The sequence below is a fragment of the Bemisia tabaci genome, chromosome 10 (assembly GCF_918797505.1).
Source record: "Bemisia tabaci chromosome 10, PGI_BMITA_v3".
Taxonomy (NCBI): domain Eukaryota; kingdom Metazoa; phylum Arthropoda; class Insecta; order Hemiptera; family Aleyrodidae; genus Bemisia; species Bemisia tabaci.
The window spans coordinates 31,934,755-31,945,692 of NC_092802.1; the positions used below are offsets into that span (position 1 = coordinate 31,934,755).

The 10,938-nt window shown below is 36.7% G+C and overlaps 1 protein-coding gene across 1 annotated transcript; it reads left to right on the forward strand.

Annotated features, from left to right (window-relative positions):
• The first annotated feature begins 425 nt into the window (after positions 1 to 425).
• Positions 426 to 10,556, forward strand: LOC109038370 (selenoprotein F). The gene is made up of 5 exons (XM_019053407.2): positions 426 to 716; positions 2,663 to 2,781; positions 4,124 to 4,239; positions 5,700 to 5,809; positions 8,391 to 10,556. Exons 1-5 carry the CDS (start codon positions 663 to 665, stop codon positions 8,505 to 8,507), a joined length of 516 nt encoding a protein of 171 aa, XP_018908952.2. The 5' UTR covers positions 426 to 662; the 3' UTR covers positions 8,508 to 10,556.
• Positions 10,557 to 10,938: the final 382 nt, after the last annotated feature.

Below are 10,938 nucleotides of genomic sequence, written 5' to 3' on the forward strand. Positions count from 1 at the left end.
AAAAACCGGTCATTCTAGACTTTCCTCGTGATCAGAAGAGAATATGAGATCACTGCCTCAAAAAGATTAACCAGTGATATCTTACCTTTCCGTTTCCTCTAGAAAAGTCTGCAAGCATGCGTAGCCTCCTCAGAACTTACCACTGAACTCTGCAAGTATGAGGGGAGGGACTAAAAATAACTTTGATAAAGCAAACTTTCCTAGGCAGCTTGCCATGTCCATGTCCGCTAGCCGCATTGGCTAGCCGTCATTTCCTCTTCTTATCAGTAATCAGTCCTCTCATACGGTAAACAAAAAAAATGGAGTACCTACCTGATGTCACGGAGCACGGGAAAATTTGAATTGACCAATCAGCAAGTTTTAATATCCTAAAAATGACGTCATGACAATCTGATGGTTGCTGTTCATTTTTCATTGGTTTATCAGAATCAAAACAATAAACATTGCAAGATCGTGTGGTGTGCGCCCTCGAGCCGATAAATTTCACTTGAATTTATCCAGCTCTCTTTATTTAGTTTCAACAATTCCCTTTTAATTATCCCTGAACTTCTGCACTATGAAATTCTTCTTATTTTATATTTAGTTCCATTTCTTACTTAACTAAATATTTATATACAATTTCTGTAGGCACTGCTCAACTACTTACCTACCTATCTATCAAGATGATTTTACAACATTTCAACTTGGTTGTTTGTATTTCTGTGATTTTTACCAAGGTAAGTCAATGATTCGGTAGTTCGAGTATTTTTTTTATCTTTCGACTGATTTTTCCTACGCAGCTATGAACTTTAAAGACGCATCTTTATCAAGTGCGTGGAACACAACTTTAGCACTTATTGATTCATTCAATGACAATAGATCAAAAGACATTTTCACACTCAATAGCATGTTTCACAACCACTCATCTACGAGCGTCATTGTGAATTTGATCAAAAATTTAACATGCGCGTATGGACACACTGAAGTTTGATGCATATTTACCCCCTTAGTTTGACACGAATGTAAGCATACTCGTACATCGATAGTTCTGTAGGTGGCTTAGCATACCTGTTGCTTTAGGTGCGTTGTTGAAGTAAACTTTCAGTTTGCAATGGGTGCTCAACGCTAACGGATATAATGTGACCGTTGAATTACCCGTCGGGAAACGCATTGTCGGTCGTCTCAGTTGAATAAAAACTGTTGTGTTTTGAAAGCACACCGCTTGCACAATTACTTTACAGGTTACAATGCTGTCAATTACCTCCTGAGATTGATGGCTTGTTGACTTTTGTTTCGTAAACAGTCCAGGACATTGGGCAATCCAAACGGAGTTAAACAATGCTGAGCGTTTGGAATCGGGTAATTCCGTTGCCCAACGGTCCCCAACAGTTTACTTCGACAATGCAGCTTTTGACTGATGATACAACCATCTCTCAGATTTTTATACAGGAGTAACTAGTGTTTTGATGGTTGATGTTTAAACTGTGCTGTAGGCCAAAGTTTCCCTCAATAATATATGAGTCGCATTGCTAGTGTGTTGTTAACTTTGCTCTGCATTAAGTTTTGCTCTGAAACACCAATTTCTATATCTGTTCAATCTCTTATCCTCCACTCACTGAAGGTTTTATTTCTTTCAGGAACCAAACAATGAAAGAAACTTGAATTTCAAGTACAACTCTCGTTAGATAAGTTGACAGTTGTTTACTTCTGACTGTCATTCTCGGTAAAAAATTTTAGCCACATCTCTCAAAAGGAAGGTAATGGTTTTTGGTACCTGCGCACTATGGCAGCACTGCCTGCACTCGGTCAATCCTCAATTGGACTTATTTCTATCAAACAGAACTATGCGCATTAAGACATGAGCCCTGAGACCCATAAGAATACATGCATAACAAGGCTCACATCATAATGCACATAGTTCCGTTTGACAGAAATACGTCCAATTGCTACTGGACAGCAGTAGTAAAGTCACTCGCTAATGGAAAGTAAACAACTGCCAACTTATCTGATATCAGACCTGCTAGGTAGGAGGGACTTTGTAACATTCTTTGTAAAATTCTTCAGCAGATTTTCTTAATATTGTGAGAAGATTTCACCTTGTCGTAATCTACTCGCCAAGAATCTGTCTTGAAAGAGACGTTCCCCTCCTTTTGATAATCTAAGCTGCATTGCTAAAGTCTCCGGAGTTACTCGGAGACGTAAACAACCGTTGTTCTGACTTCGGAGGAATTACCCGGAGACTTGCTACGTCATGCTACGTCAGTCTCCTAACTACTCTCCAGCTCTCCGACCTCAAGAGGTCGGAGAGCTGGAGACAATACGCAGACTGACGTAAGAATATAGGCGTTTAGCATTCTTGCGCCTTTTTTTCTGCTTATGCAGTGAGTTAGTGAGTTTTAGAATTTTCAAATATTTGAAGATGAAAGTGTTTGTGGATTTCATTTTTAACTTTGGGAATATAGAAACTTAACCTAAAATTGAAGTATAAACGAAACAGAATCCGGCGGACCCAACAACGCGGAGAGACTGGAGAGATGACGTCAACCCTCCGGGTAATTCTCCGAGACTCTCCGCTCCCAATCCTCCGGAGAGTTTAGCAACGCAGCTCTATTTCAAACTGCCCTAGTTCTGATCATTTTGTAGTTTCAAATTAATTCTCCAAACTTTTCTCTTAATTTTCCAGATTTTAGAGAACTGCGCAGAATTTACTGCTGAAGATTGCACAGCATTAGGATATAACAAAGCAAACCTGTTATGCTCTTCTTGTGATCAACTCAGTACCTTTGGGTTAAATGTTTTAAAGTGAGTATCATTTTGCTTTAGGATATGAACAAAGCTGTGTCGAAATGGCCAGCACTTTTTAGCTCATGGATACGTTGCTACAGAGTAATGTTCTAGTCTACACTGCTGATACCACTTTATTAGTTCCCTAAGATTGAATGCAGATGTGAAAAACATCTCACACTCTGTAATACAAAATCTTAAGATTAATGCACAATGCCCGAGGCGCGAAATGCTTCAGGGGGCTTAGCCTCCAAGTCAACTACTTATATCTTTGAATGCGCAAGAGACAAATGACAACTTCCTGGTAAAATATCACAACCCCTATGGTGCTCTAGAATCTTGCGAGAGGACTTCGCTAAAATATTTTTGCAACCGCTTACTTTTGCAGCAAGATTTGCGACTTTTTGATCTACATGTGAAAACACGAAAATTTAATAAATCTGTCTGATTTTCTAAAGAGAAATGCTCCCTATTACAAAAAAATTGCTTACAAAGCTACTTTAAAGAATTAGGAAACCCTGCATGCCTCAGAAAAAGTGGTAACTTTTCAAATCTATTGAAAAGACTGTGTGTTCCAAGGAAGAATTTTCCATCTTTTCACTTATTTAAAGCATGTAAATTATTCATTTATTTTGAGTCAGTGCGACCTTGTAATTTTCTGCAAATTTTGAGCATACTTAAAATTATTTTTAAATGATAAAAGTTAGTAGAGCTAACAGAAGAAAATGGTGTTTATTTCAGGTACATATTTGAATCAGTGAGAATGTAAACAAACCAACTCGGAAAAATAAAAATAATCAAGACACACAAAACTGCACAGTAGGTAAAGAAGTTAGCTTAAAAAAAAGATTTTTGCTGCCAAAAGACAAGCACTTCGACGGTGCAAGTCGGCAATCACATAACTCGTTTGCGGTGTCTGAAAATCTCCGCAACTATGTTATTTTTTTAAAGGAGAACAAATGGACATGATTCCTTGAAGTTTTTGCAGAATTTTCCTCGCACATAGAAGAAAAATCACGGCAGTTTTAAAGAATTACCGTTGAGTAGTTTTCCATTTAAAAAATAAAGTATGACAGGAAGTCTGCGACGTCGCAAACCGAGTTATGTGATTGCCGACTTTCACCGTCGACTTATAGACACTTTAAAGGTCCAAGTTGGAACAGGCGCGCTAACTTCAATGACCTTTGTGTAAATTATCTGTCTTTAATGGAAATTGAGCATTTTCGAGTTACCGAGTTGGTGTGCTTTCGTTCTCACTGATTCATTTCTTTCTTGAGCATGAGATCATTATCTGTATTCATGCTCAGTAGAGATAATATCACACTAATTAATTCATTTTTTGTTTGCTTTAATCAATCAGAGAGCATTGTTTGGAGTGCTGTCATCCTGGAGAGGCCCAAACAAGCACGAAAAAATATGCTAAGGCTAGGTTAGAAGTATGCACCTGTAAATTCGGAGCCTATCCTCAAATTCAAGGTATGAGTTCTAATCAAATTTCTTTGAGAGTTTGCAGGTTAATGCCACCATAATGGAATTGGTAGTATGCAAAAAAGATGCGGACAGTCTGTTTGAAAAAACATAGTGGCCGCTCGCTCAGACCTCTGTGTGGTTATCATGACATCAAGTTTGGAAGCTTGAAGTCAGGTCTTCTTGTGGCCGCAGAATATGATTGGAAAAAATTAAATTAGTTGCATTTAAATCCAGGAAAGAGAGGTGTGAGAGTAGCCTTCTGTGTTTTTCTTTGTTGCTGCAGTGCGCTTCAAGGTGTATGTACATACACTTATTAATATGTAAACTGTGGGTACAGAAAACTCAGTATGCAATAAAATTTGATAGTACTGATTGATCGGTTTGAAAATATAAACTCCAGAATTCGGCAGTGACAACTGGCAAAGAATTTTTGTTGGGTAGTAGGATAGTGCAACGTATCGGCGGTGAAACTAACAAATTATATATTTCGGTTTGCAATGTCTAGGGCTCCTGACTAATTTTATTTTTCAAATGCAAAACTACTCAGCGTCAATCCTTGAAGTGTGAAAACCTCAAGGAATAATATTGATTTGGTCTCCTTCAAAAAAATAAAATCGGAGAGGAGATTTTCAAACACTGCAAACGAGATACAAGGTCCGGTATTTTCATCTTCGAAATGTAATATTTTGTGAAAAAACTGAAGAGTTCGTTAAAAAGCTCCAAAAATCATTCCACAGCTGAGCAAAAGCTAGTCTAAAGCGGACAGTTGAGTTGACATAGCGATGCATGAAGCTGAGGTCAGCCAATTAGCCAAAGCTATTTCTCCTGTTTGGCTACAACTTCAGAGCCTGCCGAAAATATTGTTACAAACGAGTCCCATTTCTGGCATTTTTTAAGAGAGTTTCTTTGCCATTTAGGATTTAAAAAAAGAAAAATTCCTAGAAGCTCAGTTCTTGCCGTACTTCCAAAAACTGAATTAAAATAAATGGGCACCACTAACCCATTGAAGCGAGATGATAGTAAAATAGGGTCAAATGTAAGCAATGTTAGCTTTTTACAACAATTTCAAGAGTACACATGGAAGGTTCTGATTAGTGCACATGTAGAATTTACCACCTGAGCCTCTCAACTACAAGCTCAAATTTTTTCATGAAACAAGGGCTAATGTTTGTGAAATTAATTCCTCAACATATCATGCAGCAATGATCAAGAGGATAATTTCAAAGGTTATGTGCTGTGAAACTCTGAAGGGAAAAATTTTCTCTTGTCACCAAGAAAGTCTGTTCGTGACATTGGTTTCAGTTCTGTAAGAATTCTTTTTGCTCTAGCAAAATTTTGCAACAGACTCATCTAAAATTTTCAAAGTTCTCAACCGAAATTTAAATACCTTTTTCATCTTTGGTTTTTTTTAAAATCAAAAACAGATATCTTTGAGTGTATGTACTTAATTACCCTTTTTTTTCCAGCATTTGTCAAAAGTGACCGGCCCAACAAGTTTCCAAATCTAACCATAAAATATGTCCGCGGTCTAGATCCAATCATCAAGCTTATGGATAAGAATGATGTAGTTCAAGAGGTTTGTTACTTTTTCCATCTATTTTGTTTTGTAGGAATTGATGTATTAATTGCACAATTCAAAAGGTTCTTTCATTGTAAAACATTTTAAAATTTGTTAAGTTAAGACTTAGCTTTTTTATGTGTGGGAAGTGTTAATTGACGTACTTAAAAAACATCATTCTCTTAATTGAATCAGTGAGAACGAAAAGACACCAACTCGGTAACCTAAAAATTCTCAATTTGCATAAAAGAGAGTAAGTTTTCATAAAGGTAATGGAAATTAACGCAACTGTTCCAACTTGGACCTTAAAAGTGTCCTGAAGCACTTGTCTTTCGGCACCAGAAATCGTTTTCTCGTACTAACTTCTACAACCACTTGGTGTGTTTTCGTTCTCACTGATTCAATTATGAGTTCAATTTGAAAACTCTTTGTATTGCATGTGAGAGTATAATGAGGCATTTACATCATGCTGATCCATTGTCATTCAGGTGAGGTGCTAAGTGAACACTCTGAAGGAGAATTAATTCTAGTTGGCTGTTGGGCAAGGTCTGAGCTGGAGAAATACGTCTCATGTTTTCTTCCTAAAATTTTACGCAAAAAAGATTCGCACAGTAGGAAGTTCAGAAATCAACCTCTGAGCGAGATATTAACAAGTATTTCTAATACAGATAAAATGAAAGATATACAAATGATGTCTTTGATATTTTTTCCATTCGAGTTCATAAAATCAATCGTAAACTTTTATATCATGTTAAGGAGTTGATTTCTGGACCTCCCTATTCATGATCTGTTTTCCTCGTGAAATTTTGAAGAGATGTTATATTGCATATTGTTTTAATGTGTACCTTGCCCAGAAGCTCACTATCCACTAATGAAAACTTCATCCATTGAAACAGGTGGTTTGAGAAAATATGGCCAGAAGAACGTATCTCTGTTTACGACGTTGTAGACTTCTTGTCGTACTTTAATTTTTCATCGAAAAACTTTATGCCATGAAAACTCTTTTGATTTTTCTTCTCTATTTGCAAAATATTCCGCAGAAATTTCAAGCTATTAATTTATAAAGTTCAAGCTATAAATTTCAAGCATTTCAAGTCTTCTTTCTCTTCGAAAAAATAAAATAGGAGCAGAGATTTTGAAACACCCCAATGAAGATACATGATTTTGCACTTCAGTCATCTATATTGTGAAAACCTGTAGGTGTCCTCTTCATCTTGCTTTTCAAAAAATATTGTACTTTCCTTGGTAGTCACACTGCCTATTTCATCTCCCTAAAACCTAAATAATTTTGCATTGTCTTGCTTGTATCAAAACCCTAACTCATGCAGCTTAGACTGCGTACTACTACCGTAATATACTGCAAGCGGGCTGATTATTGAAATTGATAGACAAAGCGATAGACGAAGAAGACTTCGGGAGTATGGAGCGATCCTATTGGTTGAAATGGTTGGTTCCTATGGACTAAAGGATAAAATGATGGACTAAATATAGGGTTTCTTTTGGGTTGCCATTAGTCAGTCTATTACATACCTTCTTTGTGCATTGCAATCACCCGCTTCCACCAGAAGGATCCCACCATATCCCTTTTGTCTTTTTTGTCTATAGCTGTGTCTATCAATTTCAATAATCAGCCCGCAGAATTGTTTTATAACTCGATAGATTATTTTATACCATGCACTGCGGTCACTCTGCTTTTTCCATGATGTTTTTCAAGCAACTATTTCTAATGTGTGTATCAGTGATCAATGAAACCTTAGTGGATGACGCCATGCTTTTCATTGAGCATTAGCTCCATGAATATTGGACGTAGACTCTCTGCATTTGAATAGATCTTATAATGGACCATTAGACAAGGTCTGAACTAGAAATTGACGTCAAAAGAAATCTCTTCAAAATCTTACCTAGAAAACGAATCATGCAACGGGAATTTCGGAAATCAACTCTTGAAGGAGAAATTAGCAAATATGTTTAACACAGATCAAATGGAAGTTAGATTATATAAATGACTTCATTTGTATTTTTGCCATTTAACCAATTTTAATTGTAAACACCTGTATCTTGTTTAGGAGTTGATTTTCAGACTTCCTGTCGCATAGTTTGTTTTTGTCATGAACTTTTGAAGAGAAAGCATATTGTGTAGTGTTTTAATTCGTGCCTTGTCTAGAGCCCCATTGCTTGCTAATCTATCAGTTTAAACCATTAAAGCACAATTCTGTGGCCCGCTTAGCTGACCCATTAAAGTTATTCCTATGTGCAGGGTGTCTACAAGCTCGGAATTACTGGAAAGTCCGGAAATAGTACTGACTTTTAAGAGCAGCCTGGAAGTACTGAAAAAGTGCGGAAATTCCGCTAAAAGGTCCTGAATTTTTTTGATTTTTTGTCATTTTTGTCGCAATTTAAAATTTTTGAAATTTTTTGAATATCGTTAATTGGAGGTACTTACAAAGTACGGAATTTTTCTGTTGGAGGAGGTACTGAATTTCTTGAGAATGTACTCGAAAAGTACTTATTTTTGACGAGCCTGTTTTAGTAGACACCCTGTATGTGCCGAATGTCTGCTACCATCGGAATAATACCTATTTTTTCTTATTTCTTTCAGGTGCTAGCAATCGAAAGGTGGAATACTGATTCAGTTGAAGAATTTTTAAACACATATTTAGAAAAGGATGAAATGGATTCAAATGGAAAAGACTATCTTGAAACGAATCGAATTTAATACAGCACCGCAGGTTTTTAAGCCGCAGGTCTCTTATTTCTGCAGTATCAGCTCCCAACCTTCTTTATTTTTTGGCCTTGCTGATCACTCTGTTTCATGATCAACTGGCTGAGGGTTGATGAAATGTTTCATTCCACAATATTTTGAGTGCTGTGCATGAAATGGTCACCTTATCCGAGACTGTTGAAACTTGTCTCTTTCCCACAGTCATTTATATTGGTGGTAGAGGATTTTTTACACCATTTAATCTCCTCTCACTGATCTCCTCAACTGAATGTCCAATTGAAGTTTTATTATGGGGTAGAGGTAAGAAATGTTTACAGGGTGAGATGCCTACAGTGTAATTTTTCCTTCATGATATTCGTGGAAAAATCAATAAGTTGATTGGAAATTTCAAAAAATCACTTTTTAGGGGAGAAAAAGTCCAGCAAAATCTAACAAATTAAAAGCTGACAGTCAAGTTGATGCAGCAATAGGCGAAGCCAGAAGCTGAGTTCAGCCAATCAGGAAACACCATTTCCCTCGCCTGACCTTGTGATCAGAGTTTGCCAAAAATATCGTTTCTAACTGGTCCATTTTTGGCATCTTCAAAAGCGAGTCTCTTTGTTACTTAGAGTTTGAAAAGATCCGGAATATTTCTGGAAGCTCAGTTCTTTCCACACTTTCAAAAAGTGAATTCAAAAAAATGGATGCCTTTGACCCATTCAAAAATATCCCAAATTCTTTTTCAACAATTTTCAAATTTGTGCATTTTTCTACAGGGTTCTTGCAAACTTTTGACCAAGGGTATGTGTGTGATGGCAAAGAATCATGCAAGTGAGTGATTACCCTCTTTGACTAGAACTCAAAAAACCAATCAACGGTGAAAGTCGGCAGTCACATAACTCGTTTGCGGTGTCTGAAAATCTCCTCCTCTATGTTATGTTTTAAGAGGAGAACAAGTTGACATCATTCTTTGAAGTTTATGCAGAATTTTCTTCGCAAAGAAAAGGAAATCGCGGCAGTTTTAAAGATTTTCGTGTTGAGCAGTTTTCCCCTTAAAAATAAAGGAAGACAGGAAGTTTGCGACGTCAAAAACCGAGTTATGTGATTGCCGACTTACACCGTCGCAATGCCGTGGGTGTGTTTGACTGAGAATTTGTAACAGAATTTTTGGACTTTGTCAGGTTTGGTGAGAAAAAGAGGCTCACAAGTAATGCTTGTGTTGAAAATGACGAAGTTGTTCTTTTTTGGCTGGTGGTAGAGATGGTGTGGCTGGTTACGAAAGCAGCATATTGGACTAGAAGAGGCTTGCAAGGAAAATGGATAGGACTAAAAAGACAATGAACAGTGAGGAGTCGGAATAGCAACTTTGATAAAACCTTTCAAAATTTGTACGAAGATCAGACGAAGCTAATCAGAAAAGGATGTTTTGATGTGTTGGTACATTAATGGAATAGAACGTCTAAGAAGGATTCGAATCCAAACCAATATTACTTGGTGGATTTAATTGCCTTTTAAAATAAATTTGTAAATTTTAGCCAGTAAGTTCTTCTTCTTCTTATCATACAAGGCAATCTTTTTTTTTTTTTTTTTTTAGATTTGACTATCCAATCAAGTCTTTAGCAGGTGTCGTATTAGAAAAAAAAAACTCTCCATCAAAAGTTTGAATTCTTAAGAAACTTTGTATTCAGATGTGTTAAGAGTATCAAACACTCAAACGCGCTTTCATCTAGCTCTGTTCACAGTCATTCTTTTGTTTCAAGTTGTTTTTTTCTTTCTTCTCTCTCATTTCTATTTTATTATTCAAGTAAATATGCCATTCGTTTATTTACCCTGAGCAACTGTAACTCGTCTTGTCAACAGTCAAACAACCCCTTTTTCTGCCAAAGTTTTACATTTTGGAGTTCCCAGTGATTGTGCCTACTTTTTAGTTTTATCAATTTCTGCTGCCAAACATAATCAGTTTAGTTGTTTGTAAGGAAATGATTAGCAAGCCTTTTTTTACCAGATCTCATGTAAGTGAACCATTTTCTCTTTTTACTTAAATAAAAAATGTTCCAACATTGATATGAGTAAATTTCTTTATCAATGATAAGCTCCTTGAGTCCATGTTAAACTGCCTTACTTTTGTGGTACCAAACTAATGGAGAAAGACTGGTTATAGAGCAAAGTGCGGTACCTTATGGTGCCTTAGTTTTCCCAGGTCCTTGCCAAGGCAAACAATTTTGCCCTTGTTTCAAAGTTACCCATGAAGGTGGAGAAATGATGCTGGGTCCTTACCATTTCGCGGGGAAACAAAGCCAAGAAATTTCAAAAATTAAAATTAGAGTCAAAATTAAATTTGTTGAACTCTAATAAGGCTCAAACCGGTCTAGATCTCTTGGCGTGACTCCAACTTAAGGTGATTCGATGGACGCCATATTTTGTGTCAGAACGGCATGCGATATAT

Coding starts and splice junctions, on each gene's coding strand:
- LOC109038370 (XM_019053407.2), top strand. CDS start 663: ATGATTTTACAACATTTCAACTTGGTTGTTTGTATTTCTGTGATTTTT. Junction 2,782..4,123: donor TTTGGGTTAAATGTTTTAAA/GTGAGTATCATT, acceptor TTAATCAATCAG/AGAGCATTGTTTGGAGTGCT. Junction 5,810..8,390: donor AGAATGATGTAGTTCAAGAG/GTTTGTTACTTT, acceptor TATTTCTTTCAG/GTGCTAGCAATCGAAAGGTG.